This window comes from Cuculus canorus, chromosome 1 (assembly GCF_017976375.1).
Source record: "Cuculus canorus isolate bCucCan1 chromosome 1, bCucCan1.pri, whole genome shotgun sequence".
Classification (NCBI taxonomy): Eukaryota; Metazoa; Chordata; class Aves; order Cuculiformes; family Cuculidae; genus Cuculus; species Cuculus canorus.
Window position 1 is genome coordinate 45,184,202 of NC_071401.1, and position 27,149 is coordinate 45,211,350.

At 36.4% G+C, this 27,149-nt stretch overlaps 1 protein-coding gene across 26 annotated transcripts in view; it reads left to right on the plus strand.

The window, feature by feature from the left end:
- DLG2 (discs large MAGUK scaffold protein 2) overlaps window positions 1-27,149 on the plus strand; it is a 1,074,248-nt gene that overhangs the window by 544,358 nt on the left and 502,741 nt on the right. Inside the window, exon 1 of one of the 26 annotated variants that reach the window (XM_054072128.1) lies at window positions 1,637-1,963. The exons of 24 other annotated variants lie outside the window; for them this stretch is intronic. In XM_054072128.1, the coding sequence (XP_053928103.1) occupies window positions 1,886-1,963 (78 nt within the window). In that variant the 5' untranslated portion in view covers window positions 1,637-1,885. Of the gene's footprint in view, window positions 1-1,636; window positions 1,964-27,149 lie in introns of those variants that run through there. One more of the 26 variants, XM_054072144.1, reaches the window with a different exon arrangement.

Sequence of the window (27,149 nt, forward strand, 5' to 3'; positions counted from 1 at the left end):
GTGCGAGTCTGCTACATGGCATAATTAAGGGTTTTGCACCTGGGAGAATCCAGTTTACCATCAGAGTTCAGAGTTGAGGTGGTGCTATGGGCAGATAGCTCAATCGTACTTCAGAAGAGATGTGATTTTACTCTGTCTTGTTGTCTTATAGTTTTCTGACTACAAGGATTAACTGAATATCTGAATTGGAAGTAATTTTATTCTCTTCCCAGGAATATTACCAGTTACAGAACATCTTGTCAGAAGTTTTTCGATGTCAAGCAAAATACATACATATACCTTGGAGTTTCCTTGACAAAGAAAGTCACTATTCAAGAATTTCAATTTAGTTAACGAACTTGCCATTTTAAAGTGTGTTGATGAAATTGTTTGAACACCTTATAATCTTAATGAAATTGAGCAGTATATGTCTTCAGGCTTAAAGCTTGGGCAATGCCGGGGCTCCAGTAACTTAGATGTTCTGTATAAGTTTTAAGTGGGAGTGGAATATTTTCCCTGTTGAATTCAGGCACCCTGGAGAAAATAGTTTCAGCCATTCGCTGAAAATCCTGGGGCAGAAAAAGTGTTTTGTTGGCCCCAAGAGCCCTATACTAGAATACTATGCCTGAATTTCCTTTGCTGTGCATCTATTAATTTTGATCTGCTCTTTACCACAGTATAGTGGAACAGAAATTATACTTGCATGTGTGCATCCCAAATGCAATCCTGCACAGAGGACAGCAGTGGCTCTCCCACATATTGGTATCTCCCCTATTGCAGGTGCGAAGGCAACAGGCAGGATTTGTCCTCTAATAAAAATACTGTCATATGCAACCCATAGCTAAAACCCTGTAAGTTTACAGCTTTGATACTGCCCCTGCCTGGGATGAACATCTAGTTAGTCGTATATCTGGAGCCAAAAGGGTATATTTCTGCTTATTGTTTAGAGATTAGAATTGAAAAGAGGTGCAGAGGTTAAAGCTGAATTATGTGACAAAAAGAAAATGGTACATTGCTGTTTCACTAAAAAAAAATAGGCATTCATAAGCACTTCTCATCTCCCAATGTAAAATAACGTGCAATTAAAGGAGAAGGAAAAAGGAAGCTTAGGTAGGGCAGAAGTTAAAGATTAATTAAAAAATATGTCAGTTTTCTATTTCATGGAGCCATTATCAAAGGAAAACAGAAGTCTTTGAGTGAGTCTTAAATCCTTCAGCAAATCATGTATGACATCAGCAAGTGAAATGAACAGCTATGATGTCTGTCTGTCGTGAACTGAAGCCAGGTAACAAAAATATCTCTGAATATATCCCAAACCACTAAAACAAAGTGAAATCCGTTTTCCTTTCATATCTTAATGGCACTGAAACACATAAAACACCTGTTCCTTCACCTTAACAGTTAATATCCATTTCTATTTTTGGCACTTCGGTACCCCTTGCCTTTCCTGCAGTGCTGTGTATCTCCTATTTGAACTGCTACTGCTTCTGTTGCACGCTGGCAAACCAAAGAGAACCAAGGAGTTAAATTTCAGAACAGGAGAAGAGGAGGTGAGCTGTCTGCTACAGTAGTTTACTGCAGCTTCCTTTCATACTGACACATATGTAGTTTGTGGTGACAGTGCTAAAGAACTGCAGACAGGCACTTAGCAGACTGGATGTGAGCTGGATGCAAAGATGCCTCACCCTGGACTTCCTGCTGGCAGTATGTAAATACACCTGCAGCCTGGCCACACTGGGTGGGTTTTTGATTTTTTTTTTTTTTTCAGAAGGCAGAATGAGAAGACCTGACAAAGCTTGAGACCTAAAGCAACATAAGATTGGTATCTCAGTTGTGGGGGAAGTTTTCTGGTATTTATATTTTTTTTTGCGTGCTGCATCTTCAGGCTGAAATCTTCATCACTACAATGTTTGCCTCTATCTGGTATGCCAAGAAGCTGGGACGCAGGTTTGTGCATAACGCCAGGAAAGCAAAAACAGAGAAGGTATGTTCCTAGTGGGAATATAAAGCCTTATGTCTCATGCAAGCTGCCTGCTGGCATCCTGTGTGTGTGTCTGGTTAGCTTTTTTTAATACTCTGAAAAATGACCTATTGCTATTCATGATTTCACGCAAGAATCCTTGAATACTTTGCGTATGAGTTATTAAATACCGGGGAGCAGATCCTGACAAAAGTCTTTATGCCCCCTTTTGATTATTTTTTTGCAAGATAAACAGCTGTACATCTGGTCTGTTTTGTGTTAAGGGAGACTCCAGTGAACTTGTTGCTGTGCTGCATTATTTTTACTAGTACAATATTAGGCTCTTAAACAACTGCTGCTTGTTTGCTGCTGGTATATTTTTTCCAGCGTGGGATCAATGAAAATGCAGTGACATATTAAGCATTTATCATATTTGGGGATTTTGTTTCATGTTACTTGTTGAAACTGTGCTGCAGCATGGATCTCCCTTATTTTAAAAGATATAGGTATGTAAAAATGGTCAATACTTTCAGTATTTTTCTTCTCATAACATTCAGCAATATTTAACCTGCTGTTTTTGGAAGTCCTCATAGGTAAGATTCTTCTGCCTTCTTTCTCCATGAGCAAAACTTAATTCTTTTTAGAATTTTCAGTAATGATAGTTTAGGGATATCAAGAAATTTGCCTTTTGTTCTGAATACAGAAAGCATTTAGGTAGTAGATGTGCATTCCAGTTTTGTTTAAATTAACATACAAACCGTTTTCAAAATAGGACTTATTCCTCTCATAAACTCAGCATTAGATTGGGGGGGGAAACTTCAATGTAATTGTATAAAGTTACCTCATTAGTCTGATAATGATGGCTTCCTCTTTTCCTTGCTGTCTTTGATGTAGTCAAAGAATCTGTAAGTGGGTTGCTTTATTATTTCTTTGATATATCTCATGCTATGTAATACAGCCACCAATCCACTAAGTAATTATCTATTGCCTGAATTCCTCTGTAACTGGAAAAGCTCTTTACCTGGGGAAAATTATTAGCAAAAATATGCTGTATTTATGGTTGAGGAGGGGAGAATAGGTACGGAGTTGCTTTTTCTGCAAAATATTCCCAGTGATTAGAAAGGTGCTGTGTGGCAATTTTGAAATGTAGACATCTAAGCCATTGGGAAGTTATCCAAGTAATAATGTTTTATATGATTCACACTGTATGCCTGAAGGGAAATAGAAATGCAGATAGCTGTATGTGGAACTGGCAAACTTTCTTTGTCGCTAATCAACTTTCAGCAGAAAGGGCACCATATAAACTCTCCTTCTGTTTGTGTGTTGCTGTGGGAGGAAAAAAAGTTGCAGACTGGATCTTGGTTGGTCCTGAGGGGCTCCCTCCAGAGGAACATTTGCTTTCAGGCTTTTACAGGATGCCAGAGGCAGGATGAGTGGAGGCATTGCACTCCGGACACAGTGGGGCTCATACAGGAGCTTTGAAAAACAGATTTAGTATGGATTGTTTGAAGTGTGTATGTGTATAGATTATTCCAATAAATTTAATAAATCAGTGCCAGAGTATTCTCTAAGAAAATACACTTTTCTCTACAGTCTTGTACCACAGACTAAAAGAATGCTTTTAAAAAATCAGCTTTCTCTTTTCCTCTTAATGTATTTGAAAATATTTCTACATAAATTTATTATAATGCTACTTATTCAGCTCTATTGGACTTTCAAAATAATCAAGACACCTCAAGTTAGTGTTATGAAAGCTTCGAGGCCATACCTCATAATTTTTAGGGAAAAGCTTAAAAGCTTTTTTCTGAACAATTTGTAGGCATGTTACTAGTATCTTTGCAATAGAATTTTATCTTTGCCAGAAGACAGTAAGTACGTAAGAAAGCATCGTGTAAGATGTTTACTTGCCTTCTATAAATAATAAAATTTATTTCTTGAAGCACAGTCAGGATTCACTTTTAATTATTTATTTTTCCATTTTTTTTTTCCCCATAAATCCATAGTGCACTCCAGCAAAGGCACAGAATCCCATTCCTAGCAGGGTGTTATTTCAATAAGTGCTACCCATGATTGGAAGCTGATCAACACTGATATCTTCAGTACAATACCTTGGTAAAAGGAGAATACAAACATAAATATGGGTCTACCAAAAAGTAAATTAAAAAATAACATTTAACTACATGGCTCCTTTTGGTTTTGTCTTTTTTTTTTTTTTTTGTATAATGGTTGAATAATCAAATTATTATGCACTTTTAACTTACTTATTTTTTGGGGAAGAATAATTACCTTTTTTTTTTCTGTGCGCATGATTTGAATTAAACATTGTTTTCTTAATGCGCTTTTGGACGTAATAAAATACAGCAATTATTTCTAATAGCCTGTATGTACAAAAAGAGTTTCTTGCAGTTAAAATTAGCATAGCAGGGATCAGAAGAGTAAGGTCTCCATAACAGAATTTTCTATTATGCTTAGCTTCTTTGGACCAGTAGAAGTCAAGGATTCTTCTTTAAGAAGATTTTCAAAGGAACAGGTGTTTTGTATGAACGTATTTGTTTTCATAGGATGAGGAAGAAAATTACTGAAGGGTGAGGAGGGGATGGAGAACCATGAGAGAAGAGAAGGTGGCTATTCAGGAAGCAGATTTTCTAAGGTGCAAAACGGAGTGAGCAGCGCCAAGGGATGCACACAAAGGCAAGGGAAAGGATGAGGACTGGGACGGTCCTTTGTGAGAAGAGCTAAGGCAGTATTAGCATGAGAGCATGATGCTCCTCTGTGCATGCTCTATCACTGCATGAGGGTGTTCGGTTGTGTGGTGTGGATGGGCTTGGCCCCCACTGTCTCCAGAGCTCCTCATCTTTACCAAAGCAGATTTCCCATCCCTAAACCTCCCATCTGCCCATACCTGAATATGGCAGTCCCTGTTCTAGGATAGCTGGCATACAAATTGCCTCAAAATGAGTGGGACGTGCTTTTCCTTGACACTTTGAGCCCTATAAAGTTGCTTTCTGAGGACAAGAGGCTCTCGGGAGCTGGAACTTGGCCTGTACTGGAGAAGTTGTCTTAGGGCTTGGTGAAAGGGAAAGGGTCATGGGTACTAGTAAGGGGCAAAGAGCTGGGAGACCAAAGAGAGAGGGTGAACCTGTTCTCATTAAGACTTGTAGTAGCTCCTGGACTGTTTTACTTGTCTCCCTAACTGGCACTTGCTGCTGAATGCCAGCACTGCTGCTCCTGACCTGCATTTCCAGTCCTTGCTTCCCCTCCAGCCTGACATTTCCTTGCAGGTTGTGGTCAGATGGGTCAGGCCCTGCAGAAGGGCACTGTCTCATCAACTGCCACAAACAACTTAAGGACTCCCTGGTAGATATTAGGTTTCTAAAGTCCAGGCATGAACTTACTGTTGAAATTTCATCTGGAGAGTAGAGTATACATCTGCGAAGAACATAGGTGTCCTATCAATGATGACAAAAGTTCTTTCCAGTTAAGTTGTTTGCACGAATATTTTCATTTGAGTAATATTTTTATGATATATTGAGAAACCTCATTTTAACTCAGAAATGGATCAAAATATTTTGATAAACTTTAAAACTTTGGAAAATTGAACTTTTTTTTTTCCGACAAGTCCTGGCTAAAACTTCTCATCTCTACAAGTAAAATGGGATAATGCCTATTAATTGCTTTTTAATGTTCTCATCTTGTCACAGAAAACTCAAGCACGTCAAAGTTCCATATACTTTATTGGTTTTATTAGGCTGGATCATAAACTCTTTCCGGCATATATTGCAGTTGTTATCTTCAAATTCTATCTCAGTCTGGTCGTGTTGGCTTGATTGCTATTGTTACCCTTGCCCTCAAATGGTGAGATATTTAGTTATGCCACTAATATTGCTTCAAAACAACAGAACTCCTTCCAAAGCATCTTTGCTTTTACCTGTTATATTATTCAAATTAGTTTGTCACATGAAGGGATTATTGTTAGCAGAGTAAACATGATCATTTGAACATCGGAACTAGAACTTAAGGCAAAGATTGATGTCTTAATTTTTTCTCATTAAACCACAATCAAGCGGAAATGAAGAGATGTTAACTGCATGTGGTTATGTTATAAAAATAAGTACTCTAAATGATTGGAAGAGGTTCAGAAAAGTAACTGAGCAATTAATCATGTTCAGCTGAGACAGTGAGCTAAAGAAGTGTAAAAATGCTTCTGAAAATCCTTCACTGTATTGACAGAATTTGGGTTTCAAAGTTCAATATCAAGAGTGGGTAAAGACTTGCCAAAGTCACGCTATCATTTAATTTCAATGAGGAAGTTAAATACTGTTTTTTCACATTGTTCATAAGTGGAATATGTTTCAACCATGAGACCCAAATTATAAATGCTGTTAGAATTAGTCATATTGTTGAGTATTTACATCTGAAGACAATAACCTCTTTAAGAGGTTTCTCCTTGTGCATGGTTTTTGGGAGAAAATGACAGGATCCATCTAAAGTGTTTAAGTTGACTTTCATCATTCTTTTTCAGAATAATATCGTGAGGGTTCTCTTTGTAGCTTTTAGATACCAAAGTGCTCTTATGGTGTGTGCTGGTTTGGGTTAATGCATGGTGGTTTTAGTTCTAAGAACTGGTGTCCCATGTTTGAAAATATGCAACTTTTACTCAAGAAATTTTAATTTATCATTCCAGTTTATTCATTTTTATTAATTTTATAATTTAAGGCAGAAGCAATTAATCTTTTAAAAATAGGTATATATGTAATTATACAAATAAAATGCAGTTTCTGGACTATCAATTTTAATTAAAAATTAAGGTTACCTATAAACAGCATCCACAAACTGAACAGCATAAATTTAAGTGAGTTAAGTTTAAGTTAAATGTAATGTAGTGAAGACTAGTTTAGTAGAACATACTCCAGCAGATGATTTTTCATTCTGTGCATTTTGGATGAATCGATTATCCTTGATAGACTGTCAGCTTACAATGATATATTTTCAAAAAGGCAGGAAATTTTGCCTTAAGAGGCTAACAAAACTGGAATTTGTAACAATAAATTGACTGTAAATGCAGGCATATTTAATAATTTTTCTGACAGTGTCCTAGCAATAGTGATAATTAACTCTTCCTGTCAAGATGACACTCAATAGCTAGATCATTCTCATACCTGTATTTTAATGTAGCTAACTGCAGAGTAGGCTTTTCTAGGTCAAGTATTCTTGTTTCATTTTTACTTTTTTTTACAAGTAGCTGCCCAGCAGTCTAATTTGAAAGAGGTAAGAAGTTAAATTGGAAGAGTAATTACTCACAACATAGAATAGAAGCTATGTGATTAAGAAATCATAAACTGCAATGCCATCTAAACACGTATTTCCTTACATTATTTTTAGATGTATTTATTTCATTCCATACAAGATAAACTCCCTCATTCCTTCAACATTTGAAGGTATACCTTAGATTTTTTAACAACTGTTCTCTTTCAAACCAAACTCTTTCCGGTCCACTGGGGTTGCGATGAAGTGATAAAACTTACAGGTCTAGTTAGTAGCTCAGCTAAAGGTGAAATGACTGCGTTGCTAAGGGGCAGCTCCCGTGGCTGCCAGATGCCGCGGGTGGGTATGATAGTTGTTATTTGGGCAAATCAGGGCCCACATTAACCAGACGCAATGGGATGACAAAAGCACGTCAGTTGTTTGCAGAACTACCTGTTTGAACGGATGCAAGAGCTATCTCAGACCCCTGGAGGAATCTTCTCAAATGGACTTTGTAAATGCTCTATTTTACAGTTTTATAGGGAGATCTTATCTTTTCACACATAACTGTGTGGAGAAAAATATGCGAGTGTTCCTGTAAGCAGAACTTGTTGTGCCTTTTGCTGTAGCACAGTTGGAATTCTAAGACCTTTTCTTATATTGTGATTTAATCCAGAAACATATAGCTACTCAACTCTTTTTCCGCCCTCCCCCTCGTTTTTATTTGCAGTTGGTTATAATCCCATATGCACCATGATTAATATATAACAGTAGGGATAAGCTTCTTAAGAAGAGATTTATTATGCCTATAACTCACTTCCCCCTCACAATCACCACAATAATAATAAATAGATTGAACTAATCTTGAAAAAATGGAAGAGCAATGTTTTAAAAAAATATGTTGATCAACAGTAAACTACTGAAGTTAATCCTTTGCAATCCTTTATTTCAAAGTAATCTCTCTTTTTCATCTGTAAGGGATTTTGTTCTTGTTTTTTTCCTTGCCCGTTCCATCTGCACAAGCCCAGCACCTACCTGTAACAATTAATGGGCAATATGGGAGTTTCCTCTCTTAAATTAGCTTTGTTCATTGAGGAAATGTAGAATCATAGAAGTGTTAAAGATGGAAAAGACCTCTAAAATCATCAAGTCCAACCATCAGCCCAGCACCACTGCATCTACTAAACCATGTCTCGAAGTGTCACATCTACATATTTCTTGAACACCTCCATGGATGGTGACTCCCATCACTTCTCTGGGTAGCCTTTTCCATTACTTCAGTACTCTCACAGTAAATAAATTTTTACTAATATCCAGTCTAAACCTCCCCTGGTACAACTTAGGGCCATTAGCTCTCATCCTGTCACTTGTTACTTAGCAGAAGAGATCAGCACCCTCCTTTTAGGTAGCTGTAGAGTGCAATGGGGTCTCCTCTCAGCCTCCCCTTCTCCAGACTAAACAACACGAGCTTCTTCAGCCACTCCACATAACATTTGTGCTCCCGACGGTTCCCCTGTTGCCCTCCTCTGGACACGTTCCAGCAGCTCAATGCCTCTCTTGTAGTGAGGGGCCCAAAACTGAACACAGTATTCAAGATGAAGCCTCACCAGTGCCGGCTATAGGTGAACTCTTTTAATCGCTTCAGTTAATTAGCGAATTAATGAACTCTTTGTAAAAATCAGAATAATTTCACTCCTATCTAATCTAAGAGAACTCTAAATTAATCTTTGCTGCCTGCCATATATTGAAGATGCCTCTTCTCTTTCTCCTATGCATTGTCACTCTGGCATACACACTGTTGTTTGTGTTTGCCTGTCAGGTACAACAGGATCTTTGATTCATAATCCATAGGTGCCTACTCCGACATTTAAAACAGTTTTCCCTTTGTTGATTTAGCCAGCATTGTGATCATCTTAGAAACAGGTTAAGTAATTTTTCCAGTTAAATTTCATCTTGTCTGCTTAAAAACAAAACCAAGATGGACAGGAAGGCATTCAGAAAACAGCCGCCACATCGAGGGCTGCATTAACTGCTATTCTGAGTGCTCATGCTGTGACTCAAATGGAATCAGTTTGGACCTACTTCTAATAAATAAGTGGGTTCATTATCATGGGCTACAAGCTACTCCATTTTTCAAAGAAAATATGTTTCTCAGTTTCTCTTTCCTGTGTTCTTTCAATAAGTAATTTATCATTTCCCCCTTGTTTTGTTTTCTTTTTTTTTTCTTTTTTAAATAGAAAAAGTAATATATCTGCTGTATTTGAAACTTTAGTTGAATTTTCCACACTTGGTCTACATTCTATATCACATTCTGTTAAATCCCAGCATGTAGCATTGTGAATATGATATTTAATTCATAAGGTGCTCATTATTTTATTGGAATTGTTTTATTTCTTTGCATTTTTATGCAGTGTTGAAGTATATTATGAAAATGGCTTGTGTGATGTGCGAGTATGATTTTTTTTTTTCTTTTGGCATTACTTGCCTTTCTGTCCCGCATATGCAATTCAAAACAGCGCATAATAAAGTAGTTATTTGATTTGCGTTCTGAACCACATTTGGCATCACTCACTATGTTTGCAAATACAGATCAGTTTGAAACACTGAAAAAAACCCTGTCCTATGGCATTAGAGTCCTTGAAGAAAACTGAAATGAGAATTCTCTCACTAGTTCCTAAGGTAGATTATCAAATTATATTTTACATGTTTTTAATATAATATATAGGACATTACCACTGCTATGCATGGAACTTGCTCCTACTGGAAAGACCCCTGCCAAAGATATGTGTGTGCAAATACTTTCAGTAAAATTTAGAATTATTGCCAATTAATATGGTTCTCAAGACAGTTTATTTTAAAGGAGGCACTTTTTTTTTTTTTTTTTTTTAATGGTGCAAAAATGGTGTAAGTCTCTGCTATACGCTATATATCAATACATGTCAGGGAAATACTGGTTATAGCTTTAATATACATTGACAGCTTTAGAAGAGAAATTTGAAAGAATCAAGGGATTAGTTAGTATGTGCTGTGTGAGAGTTTTACTACCAGAAATAAGCCTAAATGTCATATGAAGCATTCGCAAACTGTTCTGAATACTGAAGCTGTCTTTTTCACAACAGCTTACATTTAACTTAAAAAAAAATCAAACCCATCTTCCCCATGTTTCCCACTCCCTCATCTTGCAAGGCTTTTTGGAAAGGACTGCCTTTAGCTACAGAGAAAGGGTGTGGAGCTACACAGCTTGCACAGCTCTCTGCTCTTCAGAGATGACCCGTGATGATACCAGCACTATGCTGCTTGTCTCATTATGTTCAGCTGTTCTATTAGTTGATCAATTAATTAATCTTACCGAGCATTAACTAGACTCAGGCTATCACATGCCTCTCGTGAGGCTCAGTGGCACAGTAACTGTCATTATCAAACTGGAATTGGATTTGAACAGCAAACTTTGCATGAAAACTTTATTTCCATCCAAGACGAAGATTTCTTTTTCAATTTACTACAGTCTGTCTTCCATTAAGTTCTTCCATATTCCATGCAGTGATGTTTAAAGTGTAGATGTGTTGACTAATACTGGTGATGTCACTCATGCTACTCTTAAAAAGTTTACAAATTATGTTGAGAAGCAAGGTTGTATCATTAGGACAATGTATTGGATGCTGAAGTGAAATAAGTGAAATTTGCTGCTAACAAACATGCATTTCTTTATTCTGTGTCTTGATTAGCTTTCAGTGAGGCACTGGAACAGGTTGCCCAAAGACTACATAGATGCCCCTCCCTTGAGGTGTTCAAGGTCACGATGGACAAAGCTTTGAGCAACCTGATCCAGTGGAAGGCATCCATGCCCGTGGATCTCTAAGGTCCCTTCCAACCTAAACCATTCTATGATTCTATGATCCTGTAACATGCAGTTTTATAAATCTCTGAAATATTCTTTAACATTGAGACATACAGAAGTTGTAGAGAATATTGCTTTACTCATTTTTTAAATGTGATATTTTCAAATTAGCTGATGAGTTATGTGTACATAATTGTGGTTTTCTTAACTTTTCCAAGGATTTTAAATGAATTATTTTTGTCAATTCCATCATGCATTTTTATAAGGTGGCAAAAGGTCAGGATATTCTATATTATTAATAAAAACAGCTTGACAGTTAAGAAGCATCAATTTGTTGTTTTGAAATAGATGCTCAGCATTAAGTTAAGGTGATCCAGTTGCTGCTCTTTGTTTTCAGAACTACACTTATAGCCTAATCATTGTTTTGTTTGATGCAATATTCTATTGAATGAGCCTTGTGGTTAAAATGGGAGATACTGTTGCTAACTTCCTCCAGCCTATTTTACTTTGTTCTCTCCAATCTTCATATTCATCTTTGTTCATAAGGGTAAAAAAAGGCCCTGCCTTCCCTTTTTGAGAGCCTTGTTATTTGATTCGGTGAGACAATAGGAAGGAATGGTTAAAAAATAAAAAGAAAATGAGAACACATTGTCCATCTTTCTATACATTTAATAATTTCTGAAACAGTCAGCTCCGTATATTGACCTAAGAATATCTGTTTGGAAAGCTCACCTTAAATAGATCTGATGCACATCATCAGTTGCTGTTCAGGTTCAACACTGGAAAGGATATATCCCTGATGGGATGACGTTACAAAAGGTCTCTGTGCAATTTCCTAAACTGTTTATGAGCCAAATTTTTTAATATAAATTTTTGTATAGATGCAAATGCATTTTAAAAAAAAAAGTACCTGGGAGGTTTTGAAAAGCGAATCTGAAATGAAGAATTACAGACACGTGCACAAGAAAGTTAAAATACCATTACTCTAATTAGACGTGGTGCTGTTAGCAGGGAAAGCATCAAATCAAGGCTATTACCTTGCAAATGAAAAAAAAAAAAAACAAAACAAAAAACTGTGAAGAATATTGTGACTTTTCCTCCAAATTCACAGAACCATATAATGGTTTGAGTTGGATCATCTAGTTCCAACCCTCCTTCCACGGGCAGGGACATTTTCCACTAGATCAGGTTGCTCTAAGCCTCATCCAGCCTGGCCTTAAACCGTTCCATGGATGGGGCTTCCATGACTTCAGTGGGCAACCTGTTCCAGTGCCTCTCCACCCTCATAGCAAAAAGTTTCTTCCTAATATCTAATCTAAATCTCCCTTCTTTCAGCTTAAAATCATTAACCTTCATCTTATGCCTTTAGTCTCTGATAAGAGACCCTATTTATTCTATTTATTTTAACTGGCATGTGGAATACGACGTATTTTCAATTAATATAAAATGGAATTTTTTAAATTATCTGTGTTGAAACTACTAGAAGGAGCAGATCTATCAGTAAATAGCCAAGTACATGACTCTTAAAAGCTAAAAGCAAACCTCACAAAAAGGAGCATGTTTCCTATCATTTATTTTAGAAATCTACCACTAATGCCCACTATACAGTTAAGACTTTTATCATTGAAAAGATTGCTTAATCTCAGCAGAACACCTTCAGCTTTGCTACCATTTATATTAAAATATTTAGTTCTGTAGTAAATTAAGCATGCTGTGATCTCTGCAAAGTGGTTCTCCGTTTACTGCTTTATAAATGTTTTACAAGATGCTGTATTGTTTCTAGTAAATTAATAATGAAGATTTAGATTTTAACTGATTAATAATCTAATCTAGTATTTAGAAGGAATCTAATTTAGGAGTGGAAACAAAATAAGGGTAAACATCTTTGGCAGTGATCCCAATTATCTGAGAAAGTCACCAAGTGATAATGAAAAAAACCAAATCAGGGTAAAAGAAATTAAGAGTTTGGAAATTCTAGGAGAGGAACCATTTCCTCGTGAAAATTGAAAATGCTTTCTAAACTGCAGTTCAGAAAAACTTCTCCTGTCATCTTGTAAATTGTCAGTACAAATTTTATACAACAAATTGCCAGGAATTTTCAGATAAAGAAATACGAATTTGGCATAACCAAAGAACTTCCTAAACTGTCTAGCTTAAAGGAAGTTTATTGTGACATTGTAGAAGCACTGTAATACTCCATAAATTATTACTTCTATTTCTGGTGCACATAGAACAACAACGACAAATTCATTAAAAAATGTTCAAAGTAGAATGGTATAAATAAGTTATTGTGAGGTGGGATGGGGAAAGCTGAACAAAACCAAATTGAGATTGTGGATAGCTGTTCTGTCACAACTGGATATTGTGAAGATATGGGAATGACCAGGCTGTTGAAAACTGCGTGTTCTAAAAGGTGGTGAAGCTCTGTGGCCTTAATGTCAAAGTAAGGTACAGTGCGCAGATGAAGGAAAATTAACTATCAGAAACAGCTAATAAGGACAGATGCTTCGCATCTTGTTCTTCATTCTGCAATCTGAGGACCTAAAAGCTGGGCTTGTATAGTTATAGGATCTGTGGGACTCTTGTTTGATGCCTTCTCTAATGATGTTTTTGGGGTGAGCACCTCTGGGTTTGCTATACGCAGCAGCATCTTCAGCACTTAAAGCTTTGACTTCAGGTAGTATCTGTAATTCAAGTCAACGCTTCATAGCTTCATCGGATTGCCTCCTGAAGACAAATTTTGTCCTGAAACAAAATATACAACCAAGAACAAATAGCAGTAAGCATACAGAATTTGCTTCTTGTATTTACCATTTTTAATTAATTATTTTTAATTTCATACATTTCCAGGATATTTTCTGTCAGTAGTCCTCTAGTGTCAGTAGTCCTTTTCTGCTTTTAGGAAGTAGAATTTCAATCCCACAACTGAAATAATTAGGATTAATTTTGGGTGCTGTATTGGGACTGTGTGACAAGGATTTGGTAGTGAGGAGGCTACAAGGGCAGCTTCTGTGAGAAGCTGCTCCCACGTCTGATAGAGCCGATGCCAACTGAGTCCAAGACAGACTCACTGCTGGCCAAGGCTGAGCCCATCAGCACTGGTGGTAGTGTCTCTCAGATAATTAAGGGGTGAAAATACTGCAGCACAACAGCAACTGCAGCCAGAGAGGGGAGTGAGAATACGCGAGAGAAACAGTCCTGCAGACATAAAGGTCAGTGCAGAAGGAGGAGGTGCTCCAGACACTGGAACAGATTCCCCTGCAGCCTATGGTGAAGACCATTGTGAGGCAGGCTATTCCCCTGAAGCCCATGGAGGTTAACAGTGGAGCAGCTATCCACCTGCAGCCCATTGGAGGACCCCATGCTGAAGCAGGTGGATGTGCGCAAAGGAGACTGTGACCCTGTGGGAAGTCCACAATGGATCAGGCTCCTGCAGGACCTGTGGAGAGTGGAGCGTGCACTGAAGCAGGTTTGCTGGCAGGATTATGACCCCATGGGGAACCAATGCTGGAGCAGTCTGTTCCTGAAGGACTCCACCCATTGGGAGGAACCCATACTGGAGCAGTTAATAAAGAACTAATGACTTTGGGGAAGACTCATGTCTTGCCATAAAAATTTGGCTCTATCACATTTTTTCTGGTACGAATGACTTGAGTAGAAAGACCATGATTTCTCAAGGATAAGAACATCTCCTGCTGTGTTGTTCTGTATAAATAGGTCATATTTATTGAATGGAGAGAAGATTATTTTAATTGACATAATTAACTTTTCTTGTGATTATCTTAGGTTTGAAAATGCATTTTGCTCTTTCCCAATTACAACTTTTTCTCTGATAGGGCTAATCATGCTGTGTGTAATAATGAAGGTAGTTTTGGAAGGACTTAATGTATATAATTGGAAACTAATATGAGGTAGTCTTCTGTCAGCAGGAGGGTAGGAGAGCTGGGCTGTATAATTGAAGTACAGTGTAATGGGATTACCTACAATTTTAAACATTGCTTTCATTAAGGAAAATAATAAGCATATTTATTAAATGCAGCCTCTGCTTGGGACAATATTTTATTATGAAAAAGCTTTTCTAATTAAGCTTGTGTATAAAAATGTATTGAACTACATACATCAGTTTCTGGAAAATGCTTTTGTGCATAAAATTTTACTAAAATAGAAAGAGCTTTCACAGCAGAGGCAGTTGGCCAGATATTAGTATAGCTCACATCTAACATTCCCTGTAAATTTTTCTGTGTGCTTTCAATTTAATCAAGGTCAAATCAAAAGAATACTCAGAGTCAAATACACTTAAACATTTTTCTTAATAAAAACTATTAATGATTCCACCGTGTTTCATGGTTATACTTAGTGGAAATAAAGGCTAGATTTTTTTTTTTTTTTCCTAAAGAGTATTTTTTTGCTGAAACTACAGAAGTATGTGTTTAGCAGTTATGGAATGGGTGTGTATGATCCAAATTTTGTCAGCCAGACACATAAAATTCTCCTAGGAGTCCTTCTTGTCCTTAAATATGCATCTATGAAAATCTCTGTAGTAATAGAAAGTATTTTCAAATTGTTTGAAGCATTTTAAATGTGATTGCTATGTTGGTGCTTGGGATAAAATACAGTGCTCCCTCTGGATACTCATTTATTTCCTTTCATTATCATTTTCAAGGATTTCTTTTCAGAAAAGTACTAAACTAAAGTGTGTAGCTACTTTCCTTAATCAAAGCTTATACCAAAAAGAACTGCTTTCAAACTGCTCCTAGATTACTTCCAGGAGTTCCACTATGGCAGTGCCTGGAACATGTTATTCACTGGCTCATAAGGTATATCTTTATCTAAATAATATATATGGATTGACATATACCTATACTGTGAGTATATATTATAGAGTAAGGGTTTCTTCTGTTGTACTATGGGTATATAAAAATTCTATTTCTCTTAATTGAAAGAGAGAAGGCCGACAAGTTCATTAAGGCTAAATTTATAATGAAATGCTAAAGTTGAAAGAGAAAAAGTTAGTTCAGAAATTTCTGAGACTGCTGTTGTAAATTCATTCTTTCTACTTTGCACAAGGTGAATGTATACAGGAAAGGACAAAAAAGAAAGCACAGAATAGCAATATGAATGAGTCTGGAAGGGACCCCAGGAGATCATCCAGTCCAGCTCTGTGCTCAAAGCAGGCTGCTGAGGACTGTGTTCAGTCTGGGTTTAAATATCTCTGGGGATGGAGACTCCACAGCCTCTCTGGGCAACCTGTTCCAGTGTTTGACTACTCTCATAACAAAAACACTTTCTTATGTTTAAGGGGTATTTCCTGTATTTCAGTTTGTGCCCATCACATCTTGTAATGTCAGTTAGAACTACTGAGAAGAAACTGGCTCTCGTCCTTCACTGAGGGTGTCTTCCTTGCTTCAGACCTTCCCACTGTTCTCTGGGACCTGGGATTCCTGAAGGCTAGTCTTACCAGTAAAGAATGAGATGAAGGCAGTGAGTACCTCGGGCGTTACCATGCCCTGTATCACCTGATCCCTTGTCCCGTTCAGCAGTAGGCCCACATTTTCTCTAGTCTACCTTTTGCAGCTGAAGCACCTATGGAAACCTTTCTTGTTGCCTTTCATGTCCCTTGCGAGATTTGGCTCTGAGTGACTTTTCTAACCCTGTCCCTGCATACTCAGTGTCTCCATATTCCTTCCAGGTCCCCTGTCTCTGCTTCCAGCTCTTGTATGCTTCATTTTTATACTCGAGTTTTGTTGGGAGCTCCTTTTTCATCCATGCATCCTCCTGCTACTCTTTCTTAACCTCCTCTTTTTGGGATGGATCATTCTCCATCTTCATGAAGATGGTCTTTGTAAAATAATCAGCTCTGCCAGATGCTGGTTCTGTCCTGGATTGTATCCATGGGATTCTTCCAAACAGGTCCCAACAAAAAGTAGTCATGAGTTTGACTTACGCCTGGTGCTCATTTTCAGGAACTTACTGCTGGAAGAAAATCATGTCCAGTTTCCAGAATCATGTGCCACGCTGAGGACTAATAGAATGATGCCAACTCATATAAATCTGTACAAGTTGTTCTTGAGGGAATGTATAAAAATGGAAAATCTAATCTTGCATGCTAGGTAAAAATGTCAAGCTTTCATCACAGCTGTACCTGGCTTCTTCTCAGATGCAGATTTTTTTTTTCCTCATTACTGCTACGAGTGATTATATCTTTTGTAAGGGAAAATGGTCGGGAAGCAGGCAGTGAAGAATTCCAAAAAAAGCTCTTGTGATTTGTATGTGTAAAAGAAGTTATAGGACATCAAGAGAGAGTGAAATATGTGATCGGGAATACATAGCTAAATACTAGCTCAATTTTAACTGTCCTAGCTGCATTTGCCTGAGCATTGTCTCTGTGCCAAGACCTCTCGCAGAGAGCCTTGCCTTTATGTCCATATACTTGTAACTTATGAGCAATTTGCAAAACTTGGCAACATTACATTCGCCTCACTTTTCCCAGGTGGAGGATTGTTTAATATTTTCCATCCCAGCTTTCAGCAAGTTCTCCATTGTCTTGCGTTTGCTAGTGATATTCCACAAAGCTCTTAAATTTCTTTTATTCCCGTGGTACCTTCCTTCTTTTCATTATCCTTACATAAATTTCACCAGTTAGACCACATAGTAAAAGTTTCCTTTTTTTTTTTTTTAACTATGTAGTAACTTCAGACTCTGATACTGACAACACAGTGAAGGAGCTTTTTCCTCTGTTGAAGGGTGTGAGGATGTTCAAGCCCATAATTTAATCAAGAAAAATGATATCTTGCTTATGGAGAAATTAATGAATTGCCAGTATTTATATGTTTATTTATTTTGAGACAGGTTGAAAGAAGAAAATACAGTGTTGTTGAAAAGAAGATATAGGGTTGATTCTGGATTTCAACAGAGTTGATGAGGATTATAATTCCATTATTATTTATCTTTTCTGATATAGTCATGTTGTTGAAGGACCAACAATTTTTCGTTAATTCAGTGTCTTAGAAGACAGACCCTGAAGATGCCTTGCAGATGTCCATTTGTTCACCCAGATTATGTCTCCTTCATTCTATTTCTGCTAATGAAACTCTCCATTCTGAATGTTCACTTGTCCTGACTTAAACTTCTATCCCCATTGCAAACCACAGAGTTTCTAATCTTTTTCATCAATTCACCAACTTTCTGGGATTAGATTCTGACTTTACCAGGAATTTTAGAGACCACTTATTACCATTGCTTTGCTAATCTCCAACTTGAGAATATCTTTTCGTGTAGTAGGCTGAATTGGTCAACTTTGGCTTTGTAGTGTAGACACCAGTTTCCAATACGCTGCCGAGTCTGAACGGGTGTTATGAAGGAAGACAAGATTTTATAAGTAGTAACGGTGAGAAAATCCACACACTGACAAAACTGGTTTTTCTGATTTTTTTTTTTTTTTTTGACAGGAGAGGTTTAGATTGGCTATTGGGAAATATTCCTTTACTGAAAGAGTGGTAAAGCATTAGAAAAGGCTGCCCAGGGATTTGGTGGAGTCACCATCCCTGGAGGTGTTTAAACAATGTATAGATGTGTCACTTTGGGACATAATTGGGCTGACAATTGGACTTGATCTTAGATCTAAAAATCTCACGTATTTAAGATGTTGAATTGAATGAGAAGCTGACAAGATAGGAAAGAAGAGAATGCTGAATCAAACCCACTTGAGCGCTGATTTGGATGTGGAGTTTGGTTTTTAAATTTTCCATCTTCAATATGGGAGGGCATTACATTCATGGCTGTTATGTGAAATATGGCTGTTAACTGGCCCGAGGCTCTCCCCTATTTGGGAAGAAGTGTTTTTAGACAGTGCAAAATGGGTTGCATGGTGAAATGCTTTGTTTACAGATAATATTCCTGACTCTTGTGAGAGCTGAATTAAAATTAGTAAAGTAAAAGACAAGAGTTAGAAATAGGAATACTGAGCTCAGTTTTGGAATCATGCCAGCGAAAAGCAATTAAATAGATTAGAACCTAAGAAGAAGACATAAAAAGTTCACTGTAGATTTCAACTGCATGAACAGGAAATGGTGAAATGTAGCCAAGGGGAGAAAAGAAGGAGAAAGAACAAGAATGCTGAAACATTAGCAACTACAGAAGTGGCAAAGGTAGGCAGTCACTAAGGGAAACTGAAAATCCATAAGATAGGATAGAAATCCATGAAAATAATTTTTAAGAATAAATATACTGTTTAAATGCCCTTATATTTATAATGTAGGAAGTTGTCAGTAACATGAATAAGATAGAGAAAATAAAGGGGTAAGAAATCTGAACCTGGGCAAAGCTGCATTGGCCATGTCAGGAGGAAAGTCAGATGCTGAGAATGCACAGCAGGATGCTGCTTTGTAGACCTGCCATATGCAAATTCAAATATGGAACCTCCCAATTCTTCTCTTAAAATATTTTCTTCATTTTTTTTCAGATTATGATGCTAGTAATATCTTTGTATTTCTTATTGAGATTTGTTTTCCCAAATATTTAAAATATGTCTATAGAAAACTTGTAGTCCTACAGAGAAAAAGACATACTGTAATTAAATTATAAATAAATAAGTCATTTTCAAAAGTCAAGAATAATAAAATTACATGATTAGATAGTACTTAATCATATATGACAGAATCAGAATCCACAGTGAGTGAAAGAGATTTTTCAATAGTTATGTGACTTTCTTGATTGTTTTCCCTCCCCTTTGTTTTCTGAGCAAATTTAAGTACTTTGGACTAGTTTTGCTCCTCTTTTAATGGAACAAGCGTGCTAGAGAGGCAGAGTGATCTTGTTATTAATCCAGAATATGAGCTAAGCCTGTGTCAAAAGTTTCATCCAGTCTGCTGAAAACTATTGCATAATTTTTCATTCAGACTGGGCTATTAAAAGGCAAACCAGACCATTGCAAAGATACACTCATGACTACTTCTGACTTTCCTTAGTCACATAAGAATCTGTGATGGTTAGTTATTTTACACTTTATTTGTTGCTACAGACTCTGATTAAAAAAGCAACTAAACTTTCTTCAACTTGATCATTTACGAAATTAGCAAAGTGCTTGGTAAGCATAGTTATAATGCCTGTAAATTGCCATGTGTTTCAACCGGTTCCATATTCTGATTTGCAAATATCTTTAGCAAAACACTTTCCCATTAGAAAATATCTCCTGGTAATAGTTTTGATTATTATTTTTATTAGTTTCTTCTTTTAATATTTCACAAATCATTTACTCAGGCTACTGCTCTGTTGCTGGGAGCACTGTCGAGTGACGTTTTGCTGTAGTTGCTGTGAGAATCTGTCTTCAATTCACAACTTCTATTTCATTTTGTCTTGAAATGAGAATGCTATTTTGAAAAAAATGTATTTTGACAGAGGGGATTGCTCTGGAGCCAGCTGTACCGAGTAGCAGGATGCCATGCAAGTAAGCAGCTGAACAGTGCACCCTTATGCAGGTCTGCAAGTGGAGACAGTTGATGAAGACAAATTAGTCTGACAGAATCTGGTATGCTGCTACCTTGAGACTCTCAGGCTCCAACAGTACCTGCGTGCTTCCAAGGCTTCCTCTTCTGTGCACAATATAAGAAGTAACAGGTTATTTGACAGGTAGATAATATTTAAGCCTGTCCATATCCTAAAAAATGAAGTTTGGGGTATTCCATTATACTTTAGTTGTGTTTCAGCACAGATAAACAACTTTTCTGAATTGTTATCCAGAACATATGAGATGTTTGGGTGCCTATTGATATTTTCATACAGAATATTTTAGCACCATTCAAGAATAGAATTGAATAGACTATTTCAGATGGAAGGGACCTACAACGATCATCCTGCTCAACTGCCTGACTATTTAAGGGTTGACCTCAAGTTAGAGCAGGATACCAAGGGCTTTGTCCAAATGCCTTTGAAACACTGACAGTCTTGGGACATCAATGACCTCTCCAGGAAGCGCATGTCAGGGTTTGATCACCCTCTCAGTATATCAATGCTCCCTAGTGTACAGTCTAAACCTCACCTGGCAGAGTTTTGGACCATTCCTCTACATCCTATCACTGAATCCTAGAGAGATCAACAATAACAATTTGATTATCCCACCTAGCCATGCAATTTTGATTTTATGGGACTGGGGCAATAACTGTAAAATTCTTTTAATAACCTTAGCTGCTGTCTTCAAAGCTGAGTAGAAGTCTTGTGTTTCTGCTTTTTAGGGTATTATCCTGAAACACTGAAGAACTGACTTTTCAGAAAGACAAATTCTTTGATGTCTTTTACAAGATATTTTGCATTGCAAAAAATAAAAGCCAGAATATTTATTCTCTATTGGAGCAGGTCAGGCTAAGTCAGACTTATGAGCTGTACTGTGTTCCGACAAAGAATTGGTGGCAACTTTTTTTGTTTGAGCTCTTATATGATGACAATCTGTGTTTTAAACTCTGTTTAGAGAATCTTCTAGCAGAGTTTTGTGAACCTGTGAAACTTTATGCATCTTTCTTTCTGATAGTTGTCATGTGTCTTCCATCATGGTGTATAGTAATCTTCGACTGAATTACCATGGAGATTTACTGGTATTGTCCTAAACTTCCTATGCTTTTTGTCTTGCCAGTCTGCCTAGATATTTCTGTTGTTCTTAAAACCGTGTTTTTTATTGTACATAGCAGGGGTTTAAATTTTGCAGATAACAGAGGCATTTTCATGCAGTCTTGTAGCACTTTAAAAATATAGTAAGATGCTGTCTTATTGTGATTAATTAAAATCCAATAATGAAGACTTGTCATCAAGCTGTGTTCTGTTAATTGTTAATAAGAAGAGCATTATCACAAGTACCAAATTATAAGCATATAGATTAATAGTATACAGTTAAGTTGTGAGCCAGATCTAAGTTTGTTTAATTGATACTACAATACTTCAAATATATCGAAGATAGCTAACATTGGGTGGCTCTCTTTAATATGCAGGCGTACTTTTCATAAATTATCATGCAGAGGTAAAAATAGATCCATGACATGCATCACTCATCACTCGTCTTTTGATTTGTACTGTCATCATTTAAGCTTTCTCTTTGCAGAACAGATAATAGGCAATCAGTCAGTAATTTAGGATGGCTTCTGTACTGAAAGATCAAAATTTCACAGAAATGTTTAAGACTTTTTTCTTAAAAAACAAAGAAACCTTGTGAAGCAAAGTTTTCCTGTCTTCTAGATAACAAAAAACGAAATACGCAGAACTCAGTATAAATCTTAATAAAAAGTTCAAATCTAAAGTTTTTTGATAGAGTGTTACTACTTACCAGGCAAATATGATTTAGCTATCCAACAAGAAACCTCACACTTGAAAAGAATAAATAGAGAGAAAATATTCAAATCGTTCTTTTTTTTTATCAAAGTTCCCTCTTAAATTCAATTTTCCTGTGAAGATTTCATAAAAAAATATATATGTCCACTTAGTATGATCCTTACTATACTTATGGAGTTTAACAAACAGACCTCAGTGAATTTAATCTGGGAAACAGTTGACAATATGTAATGTATATGTCCTCATAGATATGAAATGACAAATCCGAACATGCACTAAATGATTCAACCTGTTGTTTGTGCAGTGAGAGAAAGACACTAAGAGTATTTGACAATATTAGTTGCGCTAAATTATTCTTCATGTAGACATCCCTATATAATCACAGCCCATATGCTGTCCTGTGCAGGGACAAGAGTTGAACTTCGTGATCCTTGTGGGTTCCTTCAAACCCAGGATGTTCTATGAATCTGTATAATAAAAGTGTGCAAGGTACACAAGAAGTTCATAATTTGTATTTGTAAACTTGAGGTACACTGGAGAAGCAATTGGTGAATGAGGACATTTTTATGTTGTTCTGACCTCCTCACCAGGTTCTTCTCTTCTATTTCCTCTTCAATTTCTGAAGTGAAAGACACTTTCTGTCTAGGCTGACAGCTCTTCACAGCTGAAAGAGGTATTTTGTGCATACTTTTTGTGCTGTGGGTCCTTATGATCTGTTGGATAGCTCTACGCTTGCAGTTCGAAATGATTATAGACAGAATACATACTAGGGTAAAAACACCTTTATGTCATAAATAACCATACTTTATTGAACTAGTTAGGTTTAATTATTCTGTGGTCACAGGAGAAATAAGTTGCATGCACACTGGTTTGGTAAAATCTGCGTAGTAGTATTTTTAGCCATGGACTGCAGCATGTTCTTAGGTCTGGGTTCACCCCACTCAGCCTCAGGAGCACAGTCACATTGCCCCAGTCAGTGGAGAAGGTTATATTCAAGTGTGATTTATACTAACATATGCCGAATTGCTCCATGGAAATATTTTATTCACCATATGGGCAGACAAAGGCTTCTGACACAGGAAATTAAAATTAACTGAAATCTGTCCAGTTCCCACTGTACACATCTAATCCTCCCTCACCTCTTTTCTTTTCCTCCCTCACAACGATGACACTGCTACAGGGAACACTGTGGCCCTCTGTAGCAGTTGGCATTATACCTGATGAGCAAACTTTCACCTTTCATGAAGGTTTCCTTTCTGAAACCTTTTAAGAAATCATGCAGTGCTTTTAAATGCCTGTAAGACTATGTGTGGTAGTCAATCTTCGTGGTGAACAATGGGAACAATCTTGCAAATTCTGTATTTCCAGGCAAACAAACCTTATATCTGTAGTTTTCTCACTGCTTTTCCATAACATTAGACAAGGAAAACTCGGCAACTGGTTGGCAGAAAGTAAAAATGCCAACTGAAAACATGCTAACACTAATAAAAAGCACATATGATGCTGCTTTTCTTATAGTATCCACAGCAGATGAATTCAGAAAAATATATATTTTTAATTTCCATTTGAGAAAGATCATAAACCTCAGCCACTGCATTTAGTGCTTCTTCAGCAGTTCAGAAATAGGAACCATAATTAGTATTGGGCAAGGCATCTCTGTTTAATGCAGAATTTATTCCACATCTTAGCCAGTTATACATGACTTAACTATGGATTTTAATTATTTCTGTCAGAATTTAGCTGCTCATTCGCAGGTGTGATATACCTTAATCATTTGTAGGCAGACACATGCCTCTTTAAGACTTGTTTCCTGGGTAGATAATATACTGCATTTCCCTGGAGACCTTATATGCATATCACAAAAGCCAGCACAAACAGCAGGCTCACTAATACCAAAACAAGTGATTAATATTAATTCCTATTCTCCACTTTTGTCAGAGGTTTTGGAATCAGCATTTTTTTTCTGTCCTGGGAGAACATAAAATAGGAATACAAATTTTAGATGCCTATGTAGTAGTCTACTTTTATGTCAGATATTGCTATTTTTTAACTCACTTGTATAATAAAAATAGTACATCCACAGGATTTCTTTTCCTGTCTTGTTTTATTCTATACAGCTTTTCTCCATGTCTCTTATTTAATTTAAGAAGCAAAAAAGAGTATATGGCGTTATATACTCATTACAGATAAGTTATAATAGCTGTTATAACACTTTTAAAATAGTATATGTACTGTTAAAAGAAAAATAAATAAATAAATGTTTAAAAATGTTTAAAAAGAAAAAATAAATAGATGTTTCTGACCATACTTCTATATAAAAACTAATCATGTGCCATCTCTCATTCCCCATCTCCTTTACTGTGCCTTGTTTTCTTTTTCTCTGTTTGGAAATGTTGTCAGCATGTGACTGAGATGAAAAAAGGTGATGTACACTTGATACTTGATAATGAAGGGTTTATACTTCTGAAGAAGCTTTTCAAGACCTAACTAGAACAAAGAAACTGATCTTTACTAAAAATAACATCTTTAAATGTTCCAGTGAAATGTTAGGTTATACTTAACTAAATTACCATCTGGAAGACTTTCTGAGCAGCACAAATGCAGTATTAAAATAGGGATTTATTATCATTGCAATTTAAATAAATAAATAAATTCTGATCTCCCATCTCAAAAAGCTTAATACATAGTTTTCAGCTTGTCAGTGGTTTATCTTGTAAGCTCAGCATAAATGACAGAATCAACAACCATTCAAACGCTAGAATTTGTTCCAGTGAGGATCTGGTTTTTAATAAATATTTTTGACTGTTACTATATATAACGATTTTTTTTTTAAAAGTAAATTTAGTGATTTGGAGTTCCCTTTTCTTTTTATAAATTCCTGAAATGTCTACTAAAACAGTTTTATAGCCATGATTGTGTTTAGATTTTGAGATCTGGAATCAATAGTGCTATACCTTTCAGACCTATCCTAGTTCTTCTATATTTAAATGCTATTTTCCAGGAGATTTTCACTAATGGAATTCTTTTGATAACTTTCCGGTTTCACAAAATATTATCTTTTAGCAATTAATTTGAAAGAAAACAATGTTAAGCATGTGAGGAATTGTATTTTTCTTATGTCAATAAAGACACTTCTGACTTTTGAGTTGAAAAATTTGATCTTCAGTCCACATCATTCTACCAAGTGGTTTGCTGGTGAGCTGAAACCTACCTCTATATACGTGCTATTCTAGCAATGACTGACTCACCCGATATACCTACTGATACTGCTTTTCTCATTGATCTTCATTGAAAAGATGAAGTAATATGTGTTCCATGTTTGGAGTACTTTTCATATAGATGATTTCCATAGGTTCCTGATACAAAAATACTTAAAGCAATACATAAATTTGAACTAATTCATTTTAAAAAGTGTATGAATTTTAAGAAATACTATGCTATCATTAATTAGAAGTAATATTCTAATGCACACAATGTTTAAGTCCATATATCCTGAATTCTTAGATTCTCAGTTGTACAGACAGTTGTACTATTATAAGGAAAAATCCTTAATTCTACTCTGTCTCAGTAGTGATTTAGTCCCAGTGAAAGCCAGTTTCTAACTTCAAGGTCTCTGTATTGGTGATAACTTGACAAGATAGCTCAAAGTGCACACTGTTGACTTTAAGATCACAAAGGCTTTCCTGAGAATTATGTGGACGTGGAGAATGAAGATGAACCTTTTAGCATAACACTGGACTTGTTAACAGTTAAAACAAACTTTTTATGCGTGGTAGTGGAATAAATATGGAAACTGAAAAGGAAGGATGGATGCTGAAAAAGAAGAAATGTAATTTTTACTGTTTTTTCCCCCCTGCATCATAAACATTCTAAATTATTCAGACTATAATAAGGGGAAGTAACATTTAAAATTATATCTCTAAATCCATTCGTACTATAGTTGTGTGGAAGATATAGAAGCTGAAAACAATATCCATTATAACAGTATCCTGAATGCATTGATTTATTTGTTAATCTATGGATTGTTTCAATTTGCATCCTTTTGCTTTTTTCCTTCCCACTGTTAGACAGAAAATAAAACCATTGCAAAGATTTTATAAAGTACTTGCATTATGTCATCCACACAAACAGCTTAATTTTGCCTGGTTCAAAATAGATTCAGTCAACCAACAACCTGTATTTTCCAGATTATTCTTCTATGTCAGGTAATGAATATGTTGTAAAGTGGTCAAGTAATGAAATATCGACTTGTTGACAGTGATATTCTGTAGTCTCTACTCACCTGTTCCCAAACGTTTTTGTCCCAATCATGGAGCCTGAGAGGAAATTTTTACTTCTACTGGGACTTTTGTGTCCTAATGGCATAGTGCAGGACTGTACGCAGCATAAAATTCTCCTTCCTTGCACACAGGAAGGCAACGGCCACACTTACTGTCTTATAAAATCTGGTTTGAGCACTGCATGGTTTCAAATTACCTATGAAGTTTCATTGTAATATAGCTGCATTTTACCCTTTCCTTATTTTCACATTCCTTTCAAAATGCCATCCGGAAGAGATGTTGTGGATCTGAAATTCATTGGTACATCCTCGGTTTCTAACTTAACTTCTCTTTTAAGTGAGATCCGGTTTTTGGATGGCAAAGTGGAGATAAGAGAATTTCAGGATGAAATTGATGGTCTACAACTAGGAAACACAACTGGAAATAGTTGGTGAGGGATTTTATTTTGTTTTTTTATGAGAAAAGAATCTAAGGGGAAAAAAATGCCCCGCAGTTTATTATTATTAAAGGATTATGACTTTCTGATAGTTGGCAC